The sequence below is a fragment of the Mytilinidion resinicola genome, assembly GCF_010093595.1.
Source record: "Mytilinidion resinicola strain CBS 304.34 unplaced genomic scaffold BDZ99scaffold_35, whole genome shotgun sequence".
Taxonomy (NCBI): domain Eukaryota; kingdom Fungi; phylum Ascomycota; class Dothideomycetes; order Mytilinidiales; family Mytilinidiaceae; genus Mytilinidion; species Mytilinidion resinicola.
In genome coordinates, this window is record NW_022985471.1 from 8,756 (window position 1) to 30,452 (window position 21,697).

The window sequence follows — 21,697 nt, forward strand, 5'->3', positions numbered from 1 at the left end:
AAAACAACAGGTGAACCCTGTCCAGCTGAGAAGTGAACCCTGTACAGCTGAGACGCGTAGACAGACGTGCGTAGGAGCATTCTAACTGGCTGCCACAATACTGGAAGCACAAGATCCTCGCCGTCGTTCGTATCCTCCTCGTTACCGGGCTGTATATCGCTACCGGCCTCCTCCTCGCCAACCAAAACGTCGCTCAGATACCGCGATGGCCGACTAATGTCCCGAAACGGAATGAGACAGACTCACTTCTAGTCCTCAACGCTGCATGCTTCCAATCAGATACCGCGGGAGTCTTGAAGCAGACACTGGACGAGAGCTTTAAGGACTCCAACTCTTTCTTTGATAAGACGCTGCTGAATTCAACGCCCAATAACAAGATCGTAGGCTGGAATTTCTTCATCTTGATGGTGCTTTGGTACGGGTTCGCCATCATTGCCGAGGCCTTCCGCCTCTGGTACCATCGCCGCAGTCGTGCGGCGGATCACCAACGGGCCCAACGGAAGGGGCCAGCGAAATGGGTCTACTACCTCTTCTGGTTGTATCAATTTGGTGGTGCCGTATTCTGTACTGTCGCCATCATCTACTCTTTCGTTTACATCCGGAACCTACGAAGCTGGATGGGACACTCGGGGTGGATCGAGAAGGAAGATGGAAAGAACCCGGAAAGCGTTGCTTACTCCTTCGGGCAGCTGGTGCCTATCTTCTTGACGCTGTTGACTGTTTTCACTTTCTGTCAACTTATTGGTGGTAGGTGTTCTTCCGTTGTTTCGAGATTAGGTTGAAGACTGACACGCTCTCTTAGACAAATTTAGCGAGCGCCGCCGTCGTGGAGGAAGCAACGATACAGAGACCGGTCAGCACACCGCACCGACCCAAACCGAGTCTCCGTCGTTGCAGTATTCTCCACTTCCAGAGAAGAAGGACAATTATACCGTCACCGTGGCCTCGGCTCCGATCACGCCAACTCTGCAGATCGATGAGCCGCAGCTGTATCCTTCTCCAACATTGCAGCAAAGGTCCCCCATGAGACCAAGCAATCTATCGAGTTCCTCCGTAACAGCGAGTAATCCATCTAGCTCACCACTGCTGTCGAGCACAGGAAACCCTCCTGCACCACAGAATGATACTCTTGGACGTTGATCTTAATCTGATTACCACATGACGGCGTGGAATATCGAGCGAAGGCTCTGGCGAGAGCTCGAATGGCGATCTATCTGGAATGAGGGTTTTTGATGGATCGGTCTCTACGAGATATGATGATTTCTTTGAAAGCTTGAGGACGTCTATAATAGATGAAACGATGTTAATGATAGAAATGTACCCTTCCTCACGTGGATCTAGTGTCCTCTTTCCATTGAGTAGAACTAATCAGCACCTAAACGCCTTGAACAACCCATCCTTACCATCCCATCATATAAAACGTAAATAGGTAATACTATCCGATTTGAGACCATTAGCAGTAACGGCTTCGGAATTGTTCATGACCCCAGAAAGGTAGCACGGTCCCACTCGGGTTGTAACAGCTACAACCTAGGATCAACAACTCATACGGTTCACGGTCACCTACGTACAGACTTGGAGTTGCTGGCATAGTAGCTGCCTACATGCCTAGCCAGTTACAACTTCTACAGAGAGGGGTTGGGGTACGGTGGCCTACCCTGCCTAATGCTGCCTACTGCTGCCTCCAATTAGTGCTTCTGCCTATGCATACAGTCACTTCCTACGTAGTATATAGTTTGGCCTTCGGGCCCCCGAAATAAGACAGAGTTCACATCAATTTTCAACCTGAGTGTCCCACGATCAAAAACCCCGATTTCTCAGCATTATCTTCAACACGCCACAGCATAAGCGGCGTTCGTACATTTAATACGATATCCACATAATCTTTGAGCTTAGACGGCAGCGGAGCAAGACCAAAGAAGTTCCTGTTATTGCTAGCGAAGAAAATGTGGCCTTCGAGAGCCTCGACCAGACAGCGATGGTAAAGCTTGCCGATTTTTGGATCCTTGGAAGTGGGTTTCAGGAGAGTGTAAGTTATTGAAGGAATGGCATTCTTGCAGAGCGTCCCACGTCTTTGCTTTCCCAGTACGTGTCGTACATCTTCCAGTAGAGCAGAAGCTTTCGTGCATCATTACTACTGTCCATAGAGCAGTCGTTCGTAAGACTTCCAAACATTGGTCCCGATCCGTCCGCAACTAAGGTTCGCGCGAAAGTCATCTCGGGATCTTCTAGCCCCGGTCAATGGCCTTGAGAGGTGTGCGGTGGTGTATTGGCGGAGAGAGGTTCCTGGGCGGTCGTGAAGCGGAAACGGTTCGCATAGATTCTGTCCGGCTCCTTGGTGTAACAGGTTCGTGCATCAAGAACATTTGTGCATCAAGAACATTTGTGCATCAAGATCATTTGCGCATCAAGAACATTCGTGCATCAAGAACCAAGGAACAGTTGATAGGTCCGGTGAATGGGCGAGTTCCAGTAGCGAAGCGGGGTTTTGCAGATAAGGCGCAACACGACGGAATGTTACGTAACGCCGCAAGATCGTCCGTTCCAACATCCTTCCCTCTCTTCTGTTCTCTTCTCATATCAATTTGAATATTCGAAGGCTTGCCGCTTGCATACCATGAGCTCATCTGTCAATCCTGTCGATGAAAGCGGTGGTGAGTGTTGCGCGAGAGGCGACAATGCTCCTTGCGCCAGCGGTACGATAGAAAAGGATTTGACCGAGGACGATTGTCCAGGCGGGTGCTGCTCTGGAAGCAATGATACGAAGCAGGACATCGCTAGAGAGGTATGCCAGGATAACTGTTGCTCTGGCAAAGATGAGCGGCCGGTCAAGGAAGAAGAGAAGCTCATTGAGGAAGACTGCCAAGATGGATGCTGTTCTGGAAGCAGTGCTGTTAAGCAGGACCTTGTCGAAGACCCTTGCGAGGACAAGTGTTGCTCTAGCGAGAATGAACTGCCCAGCAAGGATGACCGAAGTAGCTGCTGCTCTGGCTCAAAGAATTACGCCGACAGGCGGGATGACGTGCCGGCACACTGTAAGGGCAAATCAATCCCATGCTGCGATGGTATGAACTAGTCTCTCCCGCCCAAATTGTGTCTTATGCTGATTTCTCGCAGCTTCGTGCGTTGATCGCCTTGCGGTTCGAGAGTGCGAAAGCACATGCAGCACAACGGCTAGTGGGAACGAGCGTCGAACTAAGGGTACCGCCTGTGGATATCACAAGAAACGTGTCCACGAGCGGTATGCCACGACATTGGCTGCTTTGGGCTGCATTTGTCGAGCTCTTGTTGCTCTCGGGCAGGAGTCCTGCTGTGCCACCAAAGAGCGATCTTCCGCGGATGAACGCCGAGGAAGGGCGAGTCCACGAAACTCTTCAGCCACCTCGACAGATTGTTGCAACAAGAAACGTCCCAGCAGTCTTCGTAATGAAAAAGCCAGCTATCGTAACGCCGCGTTGAAGGTCCAAGACTCAGCGTGCAAACGTGGATGCTGCGAATCCGGCGACAGTGCCAGCAAAGCCAAGGGAAGAGTTAAAAGCGGCGTTGCTCAAAAAGACTGTGCAAGCGACGATTCCACTAAAGTTATCCATAGCGCGGTTCTGGTCGATCCCGCCGATGTTGAAAAGGGCATCGCTGGCAAGGAGTATGTTGCACTGAGCATCAGCGGTATGACTTGCACCGGCTGTGAAACTAAGCTGCAGCGAGTGCTTGAAACTCTACCGGCTGTCAGTAACCTGAAAACGAGCCTAGTCATGGCTCGAGCTGAGTTCAATCTTGACATCGCAGCAATGTCTCCGGAGGGCGTGGTGAAGCACCTTGAAAGAACCACTGAGTTCAAGTGCGATTGGATCTCGACCCAAGGCTCTACTATCGAGGTCTTACCTACTGGCGATGTCAAAGAATATTTGGATCAGCCACTACCTCTAGGTGTTAATAGCATGCAGCTTATTGGCAAAGGGGTGGTGCGTATTAACTTTGACCCAAAAGTCATTGGTGCACGAGAACTGATGGAAAAGAATCCGAAATACCCTTCCCATCTCGCTCCGCCTTCCATTGATCCAGGACTGGCCGCTGGTAGAAAGCATGTTCGCAATATGGCCGTTATGACTCTATTTTCAGCTGTGTTGACAATTCCTGTACTGGTCCTTGCCTGGGCTCCCATTAAGCATCGTCCCATCCCCTATGGTGCTGCATCCTTAGCACTCGCTACCGTTATCCAGGTCGTTATCGCCGGACCATTCTACCCCAAGGCTCTGAAAAGTCTGATCTTCTCTCGCATGATTGAGATGGATCTGCTCATCGTCCTTAGCACAAGCGCCGCGTACATCTTCTCTGTTGTATCATTTGGATATCTCGTCAGTGGAAAGCCATTTCCTACGGGAAATTTCTTTGAAACAAGCACTCTACTGGTGACTCTCATTATGGTGGGGCGTTGGGTTGGCGCACTCGCCCGTCAAAAAGCGGTTGAATCCATCTCAGTTCGATCCCTTCAGTCTTCAACAGCGCAATTAGTGACCGAGGACGGTGCCGATATTGCCGAGATAGACACCCGACTGCTTGCGTACGGAGATGTGTTTAGTGTTATTCCAGAGCTTCGCATCCCGACTGATGGAATTGTCATAGCCGGATCTTCAGAGATTGATGAATCTATGCTAACAGGAGAATCGAGACCAATTGAAAAACAAGTCGGCTCAAAAGTAATCGCTGGGTCTATTAATGGCTCGGGCAAACTTATCGTACGACTCACGCACTTGCCAGGGGAGAACACCATCAGTACAATCGCTGGAATGGTCGATAATGCCAAGCTGAGCAAGCCGAAGATCCAGGACCTTGCGGACCGTGTCGCATCTTATTTCGTCCCTGTGATCGTGTTCTTCACCGTCATCACCTTTGTCGTCTGGATTGGTGTCGGAGTCGCAGTACGGAAGCAATCCAGCTCCGAAGCTGCCATCCAAGCGATCACATATGCCATCGCCGTTCTCATCGTCTCATGCCCCTGTGCCGTAGGACTGGCAGTGCCTATGGTCATTGTCATAGGCAGTGGTGTAGCCGCCGAGCGGGGAGTTGTCTTCAAATCGGCGGATAGCATCGAGACAGCTCACAACGCAACGCATGTGGTCTTCGACAAGACCGGCACTCTTACCGAAGGGAAACTCAAAGTTGTTGCTACAGAGGAAGATGCCACTGTGCGAGCGATGATACTTGGTTTGGCGGCAAATAGCAAGCATCCCGTCTCTGCTGCTGTTGCCGCTCATCTTACCGAGCAAGGCATTAGCCCTGCTCGGGTGGGCGGAATCAAGGCAGTCGCAGGCAGAGGAATCGAGGGCATGGTCGATGGCAAACGCATTCGTGGCGGGAATGCTCGCTGGCTGGCGGTTGAGGCCGACCCACGTGTGCAAGCGACTTCAGCTGGCGGACACACGCTGTTTTGCGTCACACTCGACTCAAAACTCTATGCCGTCTTTGGTCTTTCCGACACTGTCCGGCCCGATGCCGCTGCCACTGTCGCCGAGCTTAAGTACAAGGGCGTGCATGTGTCGCTTCTGAGCGGTGACAATGACGGCGCGGTTCGGCACACTGCTGCACAGCTAGGGCTCACTCCGGATGAGGTCAAGGCTCGCTGTACCCCCGGCGACAAGCAAGAGTACATTCAGAGGCTATTGGCAACTCCCGTTGGCAAGAGGAGAGCCACTGTTGTGTTCGTTGGCGACGGAACCAATGACGCTATCGGCCTGGCTCAAGCAAGTATCGGCGTGCACATGAATTCTGGAACAGACGTCGCGCAAAGTGCGGCAGACGTTGTGCTCATGCGACCCTCACTGAAGGGTGTCGTGGCCATGATCGACATTTCTCGTGCCGCCGTGCTGCGCATCAAGTTTAACTTCGCTTGGTCTTTCATCTACAACGTTTTGGCACTACTTTTCGCCTCCGGTGCGCTTGTGAGCGCCAGCAAAGACACCGTGGTTAGGATTCCGCCTCAATATGCCGGTCTTGGCGAACTGGTCAGCGTCCTACCCGTCATTGCTATCGCGGTCGGCTTGAGATGGGCAAAGTTCTGAACATAGCGATTTTGCCAAGAGTTGTTAGATGAGGGGGAGGTGTTGGCGGCTTGACAAGACGAAGCAGGTTTTATGAGAGGCAGGGTTGGGTAGGAAAATGAACGGATATGAGACGGATATATGTGGGATGAAGAGTTCGACAAAGCACTTCTTTTAAGTCAATTACCTAAAAGATTTCATCCGGCAATTGTTTTCTTTCTCGGATTGTCCGATATTACTATCTGATACTCTTCGGTTTTCTTTACATCCTAGCTTTAATCCAGCACAACTGACTTGCCAAATAACAAACCTATTTACGGAGTATGCAGACTGCATATTAGTAGGTGTCTAGTGAACACATCTGTATAGCTTTTGAAGCGTCGTCTGTGTGCATAGTGCTACTGGGGACATTGCTATTGATACCGTACGGCTTCTACAGGTACCCCTTTTCTATGCACAGGGTGAATAGAGGTCCGTGCCTAGTCCGTAAACCGTTTACGCCAGTTATAATCTCTCTAATAAACAGTGCTAAGTGATTAATTAGGAATGGATTGCGAACTATACCCCTATAATTCGCTCCGTCCGCTTACTCCTTGCACTGGATCCAAGAGGTCTTATGGAATAAGCTCTCCTTCAAAAATCATATTGTTGACAGCAAAACCAAAGAACTTGTCTAAGCCCTAATTACTAACTAGATAGCCCGCGAGCAAGGAACTGATATTATCAAAAGCAAAAGTAATAGTCTTATAATCCTGCTCCATAGAGGCCCCGGCACCGGGAAAATATATATACTAAAAGTATTGCAGAGATAGCGGAATAGCTGATTTACCGGGTGACTTGCGGGAACATAGTTATAAAGCTAGAAGACGTTAAAAAGTACCTTCAGTCTAACCTTTATCTTAGCAGAATCTGGAACCGCGTAGTACTTCTTAATAAGGCCAACGTCTTCCTTAAGCAACGGACGCTTACTAACCTGGAGCGCAATGCCCTGGTTTCTATTCGCGTTAGAACGCGTTTAACAAATAATTTAAGTTGCGTATCTAGCTCTCTCTCTACTATTAAAACCTGACTAAGGGCCAACGCTACTAGATCTAGAAGAACTTCCTTAACCACCTAAAGGATATAGATAGAGTAGCTCCTATAGTTATTAGCAATCTAGAATCTAGTAAGGGAAAGGCTGCGCAACTAATTAGTGTTAATTTCGACAATATCGAGTGTTATTTAAGTGAGCCTGCGGAGGCCGAATTAAATAGACGCTAGATTTGCAATGCAATTACAACGGCAAGACTGTTGGCTAAATTCAAGAAGCAGGATATAAACTACACCTATCTTAAATATATTATTAAGGTGTTGAGCAAATTTAATAGCAACTTAAATACTAATTAGGAGGGCCTTTTAGGTGATTAGGTAGCGAGGGATAACGGCGTTAGATAGGACTTCTCTATAACTCTTTTTCTCTTCTTATTAAATTTTTACATCAAGATTATCAGAAACTCAATATCGAGCTGCGGCGCTTGAAAGTCAGGTCAAATTCGTGGCATGCCTATGACTGTTACTACTAGACATTTTAGTATTTAGACCTGCTATACATGCTGCTATTTTTGGGTTAACTATGCGTCTGGGATAATATATAGGGGGGGGATATTGGCACACCCCCTAATCACTCCGCGCACACCCCCCCTCTCTTTGCGCTTCACCACCTTCTAATTGGCTCGGAGCAGCGCGGAGCTTCCTCCGAGCATTCACCTTTACATCTCTCTGCACGTGATGCTATACGCCAGGCCGTACGTGAGCTCGTACATGAGCTTGTACGTGAGCTCGTACGTGAGCTTGTACGTGAGCTTGTACGTGAGCTTGTACGTGAGCTCATATGTAAGCTTGTACGTGAGCTCGTACGTAAGGCTATACATAGGGCTATACGAATCGGCATAGCTATACAGCCTCTCCGTTCTACGGCGCATTCTTTCCAATTCGTGCAGCCGTATATACAGCCGTACGTGAGCTCATATGTAAGGCCACACGAATCGGAAAGAATGCACAATAAAATAGAGAGGCTGTATAGCTATGCCGATTTGTATAGCCTCACGTATGAGCTCACGTACGGCTAAGTGAATAAGAAAGGCTACACGTGCAAATGCACGTGAGAATAGAGCTCCGGACGAAGCTCCGAGCCGCTCCAGCCAATCAGAAGATCACACGAGAGGGGGAGTGTGCGTGGAGTGAAAAAGGGGGTGTGCGCGGAGTGATTAGGGGGTGTGCGCGGAGTGATTAGGGGGTGTGCCAATATCCCTCCCCAATATATACGCGTGAAAGTGTAAAAGGGATAAATGTAGTAATAAGAAGGTTCGGCGAGCTGTGTGGGTGGGGCCGAAGCTAGCTTCTTTCGGCCACTGACCACGTGCTTACCTACTATGAATCCTCCACCCCTTCTGAGTTGAAACCCTTTTTGTCATTGTCACTGAATGTTATGATATGCAAAAAATCTCTCCTAGAACCTTGGGCAATGGGATGTATTCTAGCCCATATCGAAAGATGAAGACTCAAAGGATATCACGTGCAAGGCTGAGAACACCTCACACCTCAGATTCCTCACCAATCTTTTGCATGGGGAACCAAACTTACTGCTGCCTTGAGACTCCGCCTTGACTAGGGCCAGGATTTTACAAGCTCCCATGGCAGTGGAGGGCCACGACGCTCAGCTAGCCACATGTCTTTCCTGGTTCAAGAACAGGCGATGCAAACCGCAGGCGGTCTGCCTAGGAAAGCCCTAAGAAATGAGGCTAGATCAAAGATATAATCTAGACTTCTGCTCAACCGTTGACTAGGATTTTGAATGTGTTTAAAACCTTGTGCAGGTTTGAGTTCGCTTTAAGGCAGGCACGAAGGTTTGGCTTCCTTCCAAGCACGATCTCTGGCTCCTTTCTGGCCGCAAGGCTGGGCGTCTAACGAGGCTGGCAGTTTCCTGCACCTCTCGTGCCTGGTTCAGCCGCAGTTCAATAGTATTCTTTTAGCCTCCCCCTCCTCGATTCTTCAGCGAACAGTGTAAAGCAAGCAACCCTATCTTTTTTAATTTTAGTCAAAGTTATCTTTCTTATTGACACTTGCGCAACTGCAGAAAATGTCTGCCTACAGCTACTAGCCGCTGAATGCGGCGAAACGCGAGATCCGATTGCTTGTTCTTAGTCCGGCCAGGAAAGGCAAATGGGACGACACATTGCGATGCAGCCTGATTACAACGATGTTGAATGACTCCAACGCCTGTCGAGCCTCATCTTATTAGGCTGTTTCGTACTGCTGGGGCAAAGCCGCACCATCTAGTTACATTATTGTCGATGGTCGTCGTCTGGACATCACAGAAAACTTTGACTCGTTTCTGCGCCGCAAGCGAGTACGCTCGTCCAAGCAACACCTCTGGATTGACGCTATATGTATCAGCCAGACCGATGACAAGGAGAGAACAGAACAGGTGGAATTGATGAGCATGATCTATTGATGTGTCACACGACTTGTGATATGGTTAGTTGAAGAGGCTGATGATAGTCAACGGGCGGTGAAACTCGTCGAGGAATTTGGTACATGTCAAAAAGAGGGGGTAAAAGTTGACTTGGAAATAGCAGCCCTGAATAAACTTCTGGAACGACCGTACTGGAATCAAATCTGGGTGTTACAAGAAATCGTCATTGGAGCGGCGGCCCAGAAAGCTGACGAGACACAAGTTATCTGCGGAAAAGAACGGGTTACCTGGTCTTGCCTCGTACGTGCCTTTCACTGGATCGAGTCACAGCGGAAGTTAGGGCGATTACCTATTCTTGGGCTACAACAGATTTTGAATCTCGAAGAAGCTCGGAAAACAGGCGGTAATGGTTCTCTGCTGTCATGGCTTCTTAAAACTCGGAGCAAACAGTCATCGGAAGGCCGAGACAAAGTATACGGCTTGCTCGGTATTGCTGACCTCAGTATTTGAGGGTTTGACAATCTTCGACCCGATTATGACCACCCGAAGTCGCGGGTTTTCAGCCAATTAGCAGCCGCCAATATCATTTTCAGTCAAACCTTAGAGGTGCGTCGACATTGTCGAATTCGACCTCTCTCTGACCTCCCCTCTTGGGCTCCCGACTGGTCTGTGAGTGATAGCGCAGCTCTCCTTCCCGCTCACAACTACAATCATACGTGGAATGATGCCGAATATAAAAGCAAGGAGGAGGAATCCGACGATGACAGCCAGGAGGAGGAACCTAAACATGAAGGCCAAGAGTGCACAATCGATATTGAGAACAAGGCAACCAATGCCCTAACCGATCCCAAATTTGTTACGGAGCCAGCCGAGCAGGTTAAATCACACATGGAGCTAAATGGATATCCTCGCAGGACCAATATACGGACTTGTGACCTCTGGGCTGACATCCCATCCCTATCAATCTCAGGGGATATGCGAACACTTACCGCGCATGGCTTTATTTGGGACAGTATGAAAATATTAAGTGATCCGTTTCCTTCAGACGTCAGCAAACAGTGGCAAAATGCCACTCACTTCATGATCAACGTAGGCCAATGTAAAGCTATCCTAGACTCGCTCTCAGATCACCCAAATCCCTACCAAACTGCTCGTCGACGATTGGAATCATTATGGCGGACTCTGCGCGCGGACCACTCGGGCGAAGACGATTATCCCATACCAGATTACCTATTCCAGCCGGACGAAGAGGAGCGCCGCGTCGGGTTCCAGGACTGGCTTCCGCCTATCCCTAAGAATTGGATTCCACGAACACCTCATGTATCTAGTATCTGGACTGATCCAAGTACCGCAAGGCCGTGCACACCTACCTCGAATTGGACGAGATCGCCGAAGAGGAACACTTTGATGTAGCAGCTTGGGAAGCAATCTTTCCCGGTCGAAGAGACATGCTCGGCGAGCTGTTATTTCAAGTCTCCAGTGCCCGGCGGCAGGGCGCACACTTCGAGCACGTGATTGAAAAAGTCGTCGAATCAATGTCTATTAGACAAGAGCTAGCACAGCTCTACCTCCTAGCAAGGGGGCCAATATGATCTTATCATTTCACCCTTTCAATTGCCATGTGTAGTCCCTGACCCATTTCTTCATCTACGAGAGAATGTGTTTCCTCTAGATGTCACATTCCTTAAGAGACTGAGTGTCTCGCAACAGAGAGATTTTGCACCTGGATCAACCATGGATGAGCGTGCTGCGCTGTTCCCTGGGGACTACGGAGCCGAGAAATATGCCTTGGGGAGACGATTCTTCATTTCTGAGAGAGGCTATTTGGGGCTGTGTCCTGCAGAATCGCAAAGAGGAGATCGCATTGCTGTGATGATGGATAGTCGTGTTCCTTTTGTTCTTCGGAGCTAGGAAAAGGGCTTCTTGGTCGTTGGTGAGACTCATGTGCAGGGGGTTATAAACGGAGAGGTGTTCAATGAGTATAAGGCAAAAGGCCATATGCCTGAAAAGATTGAGCTGGTGTGAACTGTGATAACTATTTTATCTCATGGACGCTGGAGACCGAAATACCTGGTAGAAAATGAGCTATCCACAGATCTCGATTGTATTTGCCTTCAGGTAAAATGAAACGCCTGAATTTACAAGGCAATATCTTGCAATGCCTAATGTACTTGTCGAGAAAGCTCTCACCTATCGAGATGTCGGTCGCTTGAAGGTGTAAAGGTTTTCTCGAAAGCGCAAGAGAAGGATATGATGGACAAGACGGTGCCGAGGAAGATGGAGGCTAATTAAGCTATATCGCTATACTGTTAGAAGGGCGACACATAGTCCAGTGGAGCTGGCTGAGATGGTTTAAGCAGTACTATAGCTCGTTAATGGCACATACTACGGTGAATGGTTAGACGAGAGGAAGGGGAGTGGCAATAACGTTCGGCAGGGTACATAGGTCGGATCCGAAGCTAGCTTTATTTAGACCCCTTACCACGTGCTCACCCCCTATAAATCTCCTAACCGTTCTAAGATTAAAACCTTCTATTATTAACACTAGGCATTATACTCTCCTGCAATTTTCGGTGATAGCATGTATTCTAGCCTATTATATGAGGAGCGCTCGGAGAGAAATCACGTGCAAGGCTGAGAACATCTCACACTCCTCGCTCAAAAGACTGGCTGAGCCGCTTTCATGGGCCTCAAGCACTGCTCAGCGCCAAGCGAAGCCACATCACCTCGTTCTTGCCAGCACACGATATCTCCACTCTGAGCACTTTCCCTTCTCCTTACCATGATTCTCCTATCCGTCACGTTTAACATCATCCGAATCACCTGGGCGGGTCCTACCAGCCAAGACGTACAGGTTCGCGACATTGCGCAAGCCGAGGCTACGTTCAGCAACTAGTTCAACAGCGTCGCCGTCGAGGTCCTACAGTCTAAAAGCTCTTAATCGCCAACATTTCCCTTCATGGTAGGAACACAGTATGGCGACAGAAAATAGCGATCAGTCCTCGACTTCAGTCACTGAGATTGCTAAAAACGGCGATATCATTTTGGTCGTTGGCCCACACAAGAAAAAAATACAAGTCTGTTCAACCGTTCTGAAGAATGCCTCGAAATACTTCAACGCTATGTTCGGACCGCACTTTGCGGAAGGCCAGGACTTGCACGGGGACAGTCCTAAGGGGATACCAATGCCGGATGACGATGCAAACGCCTTGGAGATTCTTCTCAACATCTTCCATCTCCGCAACGATGATGTACCTGAAACCCTTGGCCCAACCGAAGTCCTGGACGTTGCCGTCGCCGCGGATAAGTTTGACTGCATTGTTGCTATAAAACACGCCATCAGGCTTTGGTTGAACCCAGGGGAGTTTCAAGATATTGTAGAGCTTGGACATCTCATGGCTGCTGCATACAGACTTGATAATGCGCGGGCTTTCAGTGAGATTACACTCGCAATGATACTTCTCCATAAAGATTCCTACCTCCCGCTCGCCGATGAGGACATTGGTCTGCTTGAGATTGTTCCATGGAAGGTTATCTGTAAGTTTTGTGCAAAGCTTTTCGAGTCAGGCATTAATGCTTCGCTATAGGCTTCTTAGAAGAGCGACGGAGCCGCATGCGCGTGGAATTACAGCAGATCTTACTTGATGGAGAACGAGGTGCGGGAACGGATGACGACAGGAGATGTAGCTGTAGCTGGTCAAGTCGGCACAGTTCTGCTTATATGGAGCTGCTTCGGACAAAAAGATCAGGGCCTTTACAAACGCTTGATACCACAATCTCAGAGGTTCTTGAGAAATTGGAGAACATGGATGATCCGACCATATCCCGCGAATGGGATCCATGCGACTACCGGTGGCATACTGATCCCAAGTTTAAAAGAATGCGCAACTGGAGGCTCAATGATTTCAAGAAAAGCAAGGGGCTTTGCATCGACTGCGTCCGGTCCAGCACCGTAGCTGCGAGGCAGATTTGTCGGATCGAGCACTAGGATTAGTCTTGTCCCTCTGCACAACAGAAGCCGAATTGCTGCGCCATGTGGCAGTGCTCATCAGATTGGCGCCTAGATACCTAAAGATATCGTTAGCCATCCAAGAAAATATGACGATCGCCTATGCGTGCACGTGTTGAGATGCATGCTGAGAATTCTGTAAAACGGATAGGGCTTGTATCCATAAAAAGAAATGGACATGTTCCCGACATTTAGGAAGGATCCTAAGGCACAGTGCCGCTTTAAGGTATCGCGTCTCACCGGCCCCTTCATCCGCGACTCCTCCAATACTCCACGACCATATACGTAGCAAAAGACACGAAGAAGTGCTTCCACCAAGTTTTCTAAGCTGGATCTGTGCTTTCTCCTCCTTCTAGATACTTCTTTCGATAACTGAATCCCTCGCCCTCTCGCTCAAAGTACTGAGTCACCATTTCTTTCTCCCAGGTTGGCTTGGACTTCTCCCACAGCGTCGAGTAATAAGGCCTCGTGAGTTGATTGGTTTCGAACCATTTTCGTGATGCGTTCCAGACTTCCAGAAATCGGAAATGGCCCGGGTGCTCGGGGTCTTGGAAGACGTCGAAAAGGATGCATTCCGGCTCTGCGGCACAAGACTCGGGTTGCGGCACTACAACCTAGGGTCAGCAACTCATATGCAGTAACGTATCAGGATAACATGCTGATACAGGAGGAAGTAACAGGTAGTGCAACAGCAGTGCTGCAGCACGGTATCAGTACTGTATCAGGAAACAGGATGAATCAAGTAACGCGTCAGGAAGAGATACCACGTTATGCCCCCGGGGCTGGCCCCCCTCCTTCCCCTAGTATATAAACAACGAGCTAGACACCCATAGAAATCAGAGTTCACATCAATTTCAACCTGAGTACAAGCGGCCCAGACTGGGCGATGAGCTTCTTTGAACTCTTCGATGCGAGATGGTTGGATGTAGAAATTGACGAAAAGTGTGAGTTGCTTTGACATATTGTGCGAAATTGAGCACGGGAGGGGCTTGCAGTTGCGAGGAGGAAGGTTCGTGCCTATGAATGCTGGGGCATCCGGCTAGAGTCTCCCTTTATACATGCTAGTACATGCTGGGGGCCAGGATTTAAAAACACATGACTAGGTAAGTATAGCCCTCGCCTTGGCATGGGCGATATCCTTCTCTCGGTGGATACTTCTCTGCCGCTCTCATTGGCTGCGCGTGCTCTGCCCCGTTTACCCCTGAGACGCTCTTTGCCTTACGCTAAACCTAGAAAGTACTCCTTTGCCCCAGACTAAGCCCATAAGGGCTACTTTTTCTAACGCTAAGTTATAAAAAGACTGGTGCTGTCAGCCTTCTAGTCCCCCACTTGAAAGATGTCGTCAGACTAGAGCCCCGGGACCCTTCGACTTCGACTTGATAGCAGGAGAGCCGGTAAATTTCCCGAATTTATATTTCAGCACAGCGAAGTAGTTTCATGACGCACATTCCTACATTTTCTCTCCACTTCCTTTGTACAGCGACAATTTGGTATGACTACTTCCTTTCTGTACGAGTGACGATCAAGCCGTCCTGAGCTGAGTGTAACCTGGACTTTACCCCTGCGTTTTTACAGTCGAGTTTTAGGATGTTTAGCTAGCATTAATGTTTCCCGTCCCTTCACCAGAAACGCAGATTGTCGAGCCGTGTCTCGGGTCACGTGCGAGGACTTTCACGTGCAAGGCTGGCGATATCGCCCACATCTTTGGCGAAGCGTGAGGAGGCGCAGCAGGCTGACAGCTGAGTACTGTCTTTCGTTTTCGTATTCTCTCTCGAAGTCGGTTGCAATGTTTTTATTCCATCACTCTAAACAACGTCTTATTATGAGCTGCAAGTGACCCAGGGAAGGCCTGGAAAGATCCGGGAGCTAGCTCTACGGAAAATGACATACTAATCCTTCGATTGCGGCGCTTGACCCAAGCCTGATCTAGTCTGAACACGGTTGACCGGTCGAGCCGCATGCACAAGACTCCAATCTTGGATCACAACGCATGAGGCTGGAGCCAGCCAAGCTCAGCCTCGTCTTCAATTGTACCAATAGTCCCGCTCAGCCTCGCAAAAGCACAGAGAGCCAATGCACCTTTAGGCACAAAGACCGGCATGCTTCAACGAGCCTTCCGATGTGCTGTGAGTATATGTCGTTGCTCACCCTCTCAGCTATCCCGGTTATCTCAGACCCTCTAATTCCTCTCTTAGTTACCTGTCAGCGTTTATATACCCTTACTATTGCCTCAGCCTCGCGTGTAGATATCTCTCTCCCTGCCGACATCTCTACAGCTCTCAATCGAGCCTTTCGTTTATAGCAATCCGCAGCCTCGTTGGACATCCTTCAAATGGGGAACACGTTCGGCTTTATGAAGCCTCAATCTAGAGGCGGATTCCAGTTTATGGTGTTGGATTCCTGCAAGGCTGAAGGCATAGATCTCAATGAAACTTGCGGCCTTCACTTTGGTCCCAACCATCAGCTCCTATCTATTGGAAATATTACGAAGGGGGAAATGACTCCGCGACCAGGCATCGCAGGTCAGGGTGTATGCCAAAGTTTCCTTCTCTCGGACTTATCAGTACTAATGAGGGTAGATATGGCTAGGCATGCTCTCTCTTTTTGCTGTCATCGTGGTCGCCTTCGTTTTTGTGGCTATTGAGATCGTCTCGCGATTCGAGTTGAGCCGCAAGCTGGCATCTAACGGCAGGTACGGTATCCCACGTCTTTCTACTCTGCCTTTTAGTGAACAGAACATCCCTTGCGAGTATTGACTCTTGGTGTGCATAGGGTGCTCAAATTCGTCTACTACTTCAAAGACCCGCCGGATGAAGATGTTGATGACCCGGAACGGAAGATACGATATAGAGCCCGAATCAGGGCAGGTATACGAGGCTACGTGCTTGGAGCGTCAGATGCCCAGACCATTCTGGTTGCTGCGTTCATCCTTAGCTTTGCCGCCCAAGAGAAATGCCAGCTGACGTCCTACCATTTCACCGTTGCTGCCGACATGATGACGATCTCCTTATCAGTACTAGTCTTTTCGGTAGCACTGGTACGAACTTATTGGAGAAACCCGTGGGCGGCAACTTTCCGGGTCCTGTTGTCTATCGGAGCCTTCATTGGCGTCGGTCTGACCATATTCGGAGAGAACAACTACTCCCCAGAATGGCCTCCACCCCAAAATCGACATGACAGTGCAATCTTGCTTCCGGTAGCTTGCTTGTTAGAGACTGATTTGTGGTCGCGAACCAAGAAGCAGGCGGAGGATCACCAGGCCGATCTTGGGTTCCAGAACTCACCGTCACGGTGGCCGACTGAGAGATTCTTCTACATTGTCTTAGTCTTCGCGTTCTTGATAGCACACGCCTCGATAGGCGTTCGCAGATGGGAGGGCAGGCACGGAGAAGGCAATCCTGGCCCGCGACTCTGGACAAACGCCCGGGGATGGTTCACTACCATATATTGGCTCGTTGTGCTACTCATCCCGACTGTGGCGTCAGTGTGGGTCTGGAACAAAGTTCGTATTGCTCGAGTATGGGTCAAAGACTCTGGTTGGATTGAGGATCCCAATCCAGAGTTCAATTTGTGGGATTCCGGACAGCTGATTCCCTTGGGGGCGTTTATACTCATCCTGATGACGATGTTGACTGAGCTGAAAAGTAGGAAGGGCGAAGCTGACAATAGAAAAAACGGACATGTATGGGCAAGGATATCTGAGAGGGACGGCGGATTGGAGTTGGGAAGAATGCCAGGAGCTCGGTCTGAAAGACATCCAACCGTTCCTGTGCCTTTGTCAGCTTTGGGATATTGAGATAGTCCACGGCGCTACGTGCATACATTTCCTAGTCGTTCCATTTACCCAGTGGTTTAATTCTCGGTCATTCTCAGGTTAAAGTCACGAACCATGATTTCCACAGGGCAATTAATATTCTTGGAGAATCACATGATGCCAGTAATTGGTCACATTCTCGTTACTAAGTTCCTTGCGTGCTCCTATTTACGCGTCTTGGATAGCGAATGTGTAGCATTCATCCGCTCATGATGAGTCCAAATTAAGATTTGCAGCTAATAGTTGTCAACCATGGTTCATCGGGCCTACCCTCTAGCACTACGTTAGCTCATGCAGATCCGCGCGTCATCCATTGGGACGGTCCATCTCTCAGCTTCCCCGCATTAAACTATTTTTCAGAGGTGTAATTGGAAGTCTTGAGCGGAGGCCTTACCGCACGAGTGGGTTCGTGTGACGTGTTCCTGGATAGAGCGTTTGACCATGGTGCAAACTGTGGGGAAAACATGTGCGTAATTAGGCGCTAGTGAACGTATCTCATGGCTAAGAAAGTGATGTTTAGACTCCTATTTATCCGAAAAGTCCCGATTAGAGAGCTTCCTCGACTTTGGGAATGTGAGCTTCTCCGCAGTCGGGCCAGTGCAAAGCATTAGCATGACTACGTCTTGGGTCTCGTAGAGGTGAACGCCTAGAAATAGAACCACCGCGGAATCTCTGTCCTCACACTGGCTGATACGATCTCCGAAGCTTCCAGCCAAATGGATCGACAGCGGGGAAAGCGTAGACTACTGCAGCCAAGCCCTCATCTCTATGGACAAAACCACCCAGTTTCTGTGCTCCAGTACCGTTAGTCCCGTAATTCTCTAAACTCAAAATTATACCAATCAACAACGAGGAACGCTTAGATCATCCAGCTGCGAAACTCCGCGGTGATGGTAGGCTCGCCTCGAAACGGATCCAATGCATCCCAACAAGGTCGTTTTTCAACCTAGAATGTTCTATACCGTTGATCTGACCCCGAAACTGATACCTTAGTCCAGATTTGTGATTCTGGTAAATGCAGGGCTTTACGCCAGAGTATTCAATATCGAACGGTCGTGGTCTTGAATTTGCCAAGGCATGAATGGCGGCTGAGCTCTAATACAAGTGATAGGTCGAGTAGTTCTTCTCTCGTAAGATTTGGACACTCATACACAGCGTTCAGGGTGATCCGTCGCTGTGCCGTCCACTGAAGAATCACGGAAACGTTTCCGTGGGCTAGAATCGTCCTAGACTGTCATTACAGAGATAGCCATTCTGCTAACGCGTGAGGATAGACTAGTCTCGAAAAGGGGCCAAAGAACTCAGACGATGCAACGCATACTTCCGGATATGGAATCAGTGAACAGATATTTCTGTACCCGGGTGCTAAGAGACGTGTTGCTGACGAAAGTGGCAGCATCATGATACTGAGAGCCACAATAAGCAACGTAAATATCTGTCTACGGCCAAGGAGACGTCATGAAGCTAGACCAGAGTGACGAGACATCTAGGTATATATAGCTGATCGAAGTGCACTTCAATTCAACTCATCAGCTCTTCAATACACTATCTTCTAAGCAATATATCAAGTATCCAGCCACTTCAATCACCAACATGAGATTTACTGCAATCGCCCTGGCCTTCGCTGCCGCCCTTACCGTCTCGGCCGCTCCAAGCCCCGGCGGCAACTCCAACGACAAATGGTCCTGCGAGTTTGACCTTCAGAACGGAGGCGAATGGTACCAGTCCGGCTATGGGGGCTATGGCGACTGCCACAAATGGGGATCTAACAAGAAGTGCACCGGTGCATACATGCACAAGGGTATTTCAGCCTCCTATCTTTCTTGTCAATTTCTGCTTGAAATTCAATGATAATACGGAATCGTGACGGTAGGAAATAGTAAGGCTAAGAAGGTCTACATGTACAAGGACAAGAACTGTCAGCATGAGATCAAGGAATGCGAGTATGGCCAGCAGCAGTGGTGGAAGGATGAGCCCATGCAAGTGGGCAGCTACTGTGTTAAGGAATATTGAGGTGAGATCAACTTTTGGATATCGGAACGGTATTCGCTAACTACTATGCAGAAGGCTGTCTTTGCTGGAGATGCATTGCATCTCAATCATTCCTTTCGCGCTTTGAGCTCATTCTTCCACGTTCCTTGAAAGGTAGATTAGTAGTCGGATAATGATGGAATGAGTCAATGAAAATCATTGCTGCATTCTAGCTACGTGACACTCGGGTTTCATCAGAAATGAGCGACGGATCTTTCTGAAATGCATGAAGCATCCTTGAATAAGATGAGAAAAATAACCCCTTAAACCATATGTCATGTTTATGAAAGGCTAGATTGGTCTAGATGTAGCCCTGTCGCCACTATAATATTAATACATTATAAGGGATATTTGACAAGGAATCCATATGCAGAAATGAATATTCTCGAAACCATTTCAACATAGGAGCTCAACTTTCAGCTTCTTTCAGCCTCCCAAGCATGTAATGATAGTCAGGTATCCACTGCCTAAAATCTTCGAGGATATTTTTGGTGGAATACAAGCCGCGTCGCTGCGGTGTCATCGGCCCCAGCTGTTTTAATTACATTTGCCAAGTACGGAGGTGGGAGCACGCACTCAGGAGATACGAAAGTAAGTTTTCTCCTCTGTGACTCTCTTACAGGTGCGCTTGCTAACATGCTGGCCCTGTAGTGCGTATCAAGGTCTGCTGTACGAAATTCAATGACTACTACTCGCAATGCACGAAGGGAAGTAGTTACAAGTGGCGGAGAGCTCTTCAAAATACTCTTGTTGCCCTCCTTAACTAGCTTCACAGAATCCAATTGCAATTATTGCTAGAAGATACTTCCTTTATTTGCTGACATATATTCATGAGATTGCTAGCAACAGGAAAGGTCTCCGTTACCATCCCCTCGGAGCGCATTTTTTGGATGATCATACTGCGGACCCCATATTGGAAGTCGCGGCTGAGTCTCAATGGCCAAGCGGATGGCAGCTGTGGCGTCATGGCTATGGCACTCCCGTAAGCAGTGGGCCTTTTGAGGTTAAATATAGCTTACTTAGAGCACTAGGAGGGCCCGAATGAAAAAAGCTCGGAGAGATCCGGCGACCCTTACATTTTCCAACAGGATGGACTAGGCGTGGCGAGCACATCGATCATGCTGCAACATGTCTGATAGCCGACTTTCAGAGTCTCAGTTGTATTGTGTAGCTGTTGTGCGTGTCCTGACTTGACGCACATCGACTCTAACAGATATGCCGGTGACAAAGTTGGCGACACAGGTGTAATCCAAGAACCCACTTTTGGGACAAGATGTTCCGTTACGTCTGAAGCACGCTCTCAACCCGGAAGCCCATACTTGGTACAGATCCTGTCAGTCCAAATAGGGATCTTGGTCTTTCTATCATATGGTTGGAGACCGTCTGAGAGATGAGATGGAGTCCCGGGGTTTGATTTCCTTCAGAGTCATAGAGAAGAATTTCCCATCTCTACAAACAAGGTTCGAGACTTCGGAGGCTTCGAATTTCGGCTTTGCCCTGCTTCGTTCGGCCTCAAGAACCCGTCGCTCGAAGTCTTTGAGAGTCTTGCTTTTACCGCCGTCTCCTTGAAGAGCGTAACGTTTGCGGGATCGTATAATTGAATATTGCGACCCAAGTCCAACGTTCGATGAGTACGCGGTAGGCGAAGACGACTCACTCGTTGCGAAACGAGCATGACGATCTCCGGACCTGCGGGTGATGCCGATGAGAGATTCGGGATCGGTGAGTTGACGAGCGCTGGATCTTTCTCGTCTCACCCCCCCAGTGATGTAGATTAGGGAAAGGCATGTAATCATAGCCACAACCAGTGCTACCATGCCAGCACGCCAGAAGCGTCTCATTATCTTCGCTTTATGAAACGAAGGCTTATACCTAATAGGGCAGGATGGAGCCGCGGTCTTGACAATATGGACGGATCGAGCGGTCGGAGGCGGTCGTAAGGGTTGATTCAATGCTGATTGACAGTCCGAAGAAATCGTATGGTTACTGGCCTGCGTATGAATTGAGCAAACGTCTTTGAACGCGTCAAGTCACGCATAAGTGTCTTACTTCTTCATTTGCGCACCACTCCCAAAAATCTTTCTTCGCTGTCCACCGCGCCAAATCGTTGGTTTGTATGGCTGGGGGTAGATTCGCGATAGCAACAACCAAGCCCAGAAACGTCGCGATAGCCACCACTGCAGTGAGAGTAAGATGTTTCCTCCACTCTTTCAGTTTTTGGCGGGTATTGGCGCGAAGATTATGAACATTTTCTATACAGTTGCTAATGAAGCAGCCTATGTTGTCCGCTATAGTGAAGTTGGTGACGTCGATTCCTCGACCACGACCGATTTCCTGGAATAGCGGCATCC

At 49.0% G+C, this 21,697-nt stretch overlaps 11 protein-coding genes across 11 annotated transcripts; 9 read left to right on the forward strand and 2 right to left on the reverse strand.

Annotated features, from left to right (window-relative positions):
- Positions 1-74: 74 nt before the first annotated feature.
- BDZ99DRAFT_527865 (uncharacterized protein) lies at positions 75-1,140 on the forward strand (the record flags this gene model as incomplete). Its single annotated transcript, XM_033726304.1, has 2 exons — positions 75-747; positions 803-1,140. Coding segments are annotated over 2 exons (1,011 nt in total), but the record flags the coding sequence as incomplete, so codon positions are not given.
- Positions 1,141-1,507: 367 nt separating this feature from the next.
- Positions 1,508-1,791, forward strand: BDZ99DRAFT_469206 (uncharacterized protein). The gene has a single exon (XM_033721441.1). The coding sequence runs from the start codon at positions 1,605-1,607 to the stop codon at positions 1,758-1,760; it is 156 nt and encodes a 51-aa protein (XP_033568863.1). The 5' UTR covers positions 1,508-1,604; the 3' UTR covers positions 1,761-1,791.
- A 626-nt stretch (positions 1,792-2,417) lies between these two features.
- BDZ99DRAFT_210982 (copper-translocating P-t) lies at positions 2,418-6,217 on the forward strand. The gene is made up of 2 exons (XM_033713340.1): positions 2,418-3,065; positions 3,118-6,217. Exons 1-2 carry the CDS (start codon positions 2,618-2,620, stop codon positions 6,057-6,059), a joined length of 3,390 nt encoding a protein of 1,129 aa, XP_033568864.1. The 5' UTR covers positions 2,418-2,617; the 3' UTR covers positions 6,060-6,217.
- A 3,031-nt stretch (positions 6,218-9,248) lies between these two features.
- BDZ99DRAFT_552114 (uncharacterized protein) lies at positions 9,249-9,978 on the forward strand. Its single transcript, XM_033727045.1, has one exon. It carries the CDS (start codon positions 9,284-9,286, stop codon positions 9,512-9,514), a length of 231 nt encoding a protein of 76 aa, XP_033568865.1. The 5' UTR covers positions 9,249-9,283; the 3' UTR covers positions 9,515-9,978.
- Positions 9,899-10,905, forward strand: BDZ99DRAFT_577146 (uncharacterized protein; the record flags this gene model as incomplete). The annotated part of the gene is made up of 2 exons (XM_033728658.1): positions 9,899-9,941; positions 10,004-10,905. 2 exons carry the CDS (start codon positions 9,899-9,901, stop codon positions 10,903-10,905), a joined length of 945 nt encoding a protein of 314 aa, XP_033568866.1.
- Positions 10,906-11,129: 224 nt separating this feature from the next.
- On the forward strand, positions 11,130-11,403 carry BDZ99DRAFT_455360 (uncharacterized protein; the record flags this gene model as incomplete). Its single annotated transcript, XM_033718438.1, has 1 exon — positions 11,130-11,403. The coding sequence occupies exon 1, from the start codon at positions 11,227-11,229 to the stop codon at positions 11,401-11,403; it is 177 nt and encodes a 58-aa protein (XP_033568867.1). The 5' UTR covers positions 11,130-11,226.
- An 821-nt stretch (positions 11,404-12,224) lies between these two features.
- On the forward strand, positions 12,225-13,600 carry BDZ99DRAFT_504179 (uncharacterized protein). The gene is made up of 2 exons (XM_033724026.1): positions 12,225-13,029; positions 13,080-13,600. The coding sequence occupies exons 1-2, from the start codon at positions 12,468-12,470 to the stop codon at positions 13,478-13,480; spliced, it is 963 nt and encodes a 320-aa protein (XP_033568868.1). The 5' UTR covers positions 12,225-12,467; the 3' UTR covers positions 13,481-13,600.
- Positions 13,601-13,881: 281 nt separating this feature from the next.
- On the reverse strand, positions 13,882-14,366 carry BDZ99DRAFT_429095 (uncharacterized protein; the record flags this gene model as incomplete). The annotated part of the gene is made up of 3 exons (XM_033717211.1): positions 14,266-14,366; positions 14,161-14,198; positions 13,882-14,108 (listed from the first exon to the last, which is right to left on the reverse strand). Coding segments are annotated over exons 2-3 (228 nt in total), but the record flags the coding sequence as incomplete, so codon positions are not given.
- Positions 14,367-15,833: 1,467 nt separating this feature from the next.
- BDZ99DRAFT_527870 (uncharacterized protein) lies at positions 15,834-17,297 on the forward strand (the record flags this gene model as incomplete). The annotated part of the gene is made up of 3 exons (XM_033726305.1): positions 15,834-16,031; positions 16,081-16,193; positions 16,274-17,297. 3 exons carry the CDS (start codon positions 15,834-15,836, stop codon positions 17,295-17,297), a joined length of 1,335 nt encoding a protein of 444 aa, XP_033568870.1.
- Positions 17,298-18,908: 1,611 nt separating this feature from the next.
- BDZ99DRAFT_527871 (uncharacterized protein) lies at positions 18,909-19,328 on the forward strand (the record flags this gene model as incomplete). The annotated part of the gene is made up of 2 exons (XM_033726306.1): positions 18,909-19,116; positions 19,189-19,328. 2 exons carry the CDS (start codon positions 18,909-18,911, stop codon positions 19,326-19,328), a joined length of 348 nt encoding a protein of 115 aa, XP_033568871.1.
- Positions 19,329-20,710: 1,382 nt separating this feature from the next.
- BDZ99DRAFT_527872 (uncharacterized protein) lies at positions 20,711-21,695 on the reverse strand (the record flags this gene model as incomplete). Its single annotated transcript, XM_033726307.1, has 2 exons — positions 20,711-21,337; positions 21,396-21,695. 2 exons carry the CDS (start codon positions 21,693-21,695, stop codon positions 20,711-20,713), a joined length of 927 nt encoding a protein of 308 aa, XP_033568872.1.
- Positions 21,696-21,697: the final 2 nt, after the last annotated feature.

Coding starts and splice junctions, on each gene's coding strand:
- BDZ99DRAFT_469206 (XM_033721441.1), top strand. CDS start 1,605: ATGCCTAGCCAGTTACAACTTCTACAGAGAGGGGTTGGGGTACGGTGG.
- BDZ99DRAFT_210982 (XM_033713340.1), top strand. CDS start 2,618: ATGAGCTCATCTGTCAATCCTGTCGATGAAAGCGGTGGTGAGTGTTGC. Junction 3,066..3,117: donor ATCAATCCCATGCTGCGATG/GTATGAACTAGT, acceptor GATTTCTCGCAG/CTTCGTGCGTTGATCGCCTT.
- BDZ99DRAFT_552114 (XM_033727045.1), top strand. CDS start 9,284: ATGACTCCAACGCCTGTCGAGCCTCATCTTATTAGGCTGTTTCGTACT.
- BDZ99DRAFT_504179 (XM_033724026.1), top strand. CDS start 12,468: ATGGCGACAGAAAATAGCGATCAGTCCTCGACTTCAGTCACTGAGATT. Junction 13,030..13,079: donor TGTTCCATGGAAGGTTATCT/GTAAGTTTTGTG, acceptor GCTTCGCTATAG/GCTTCTTAGAAGAGCGACGG.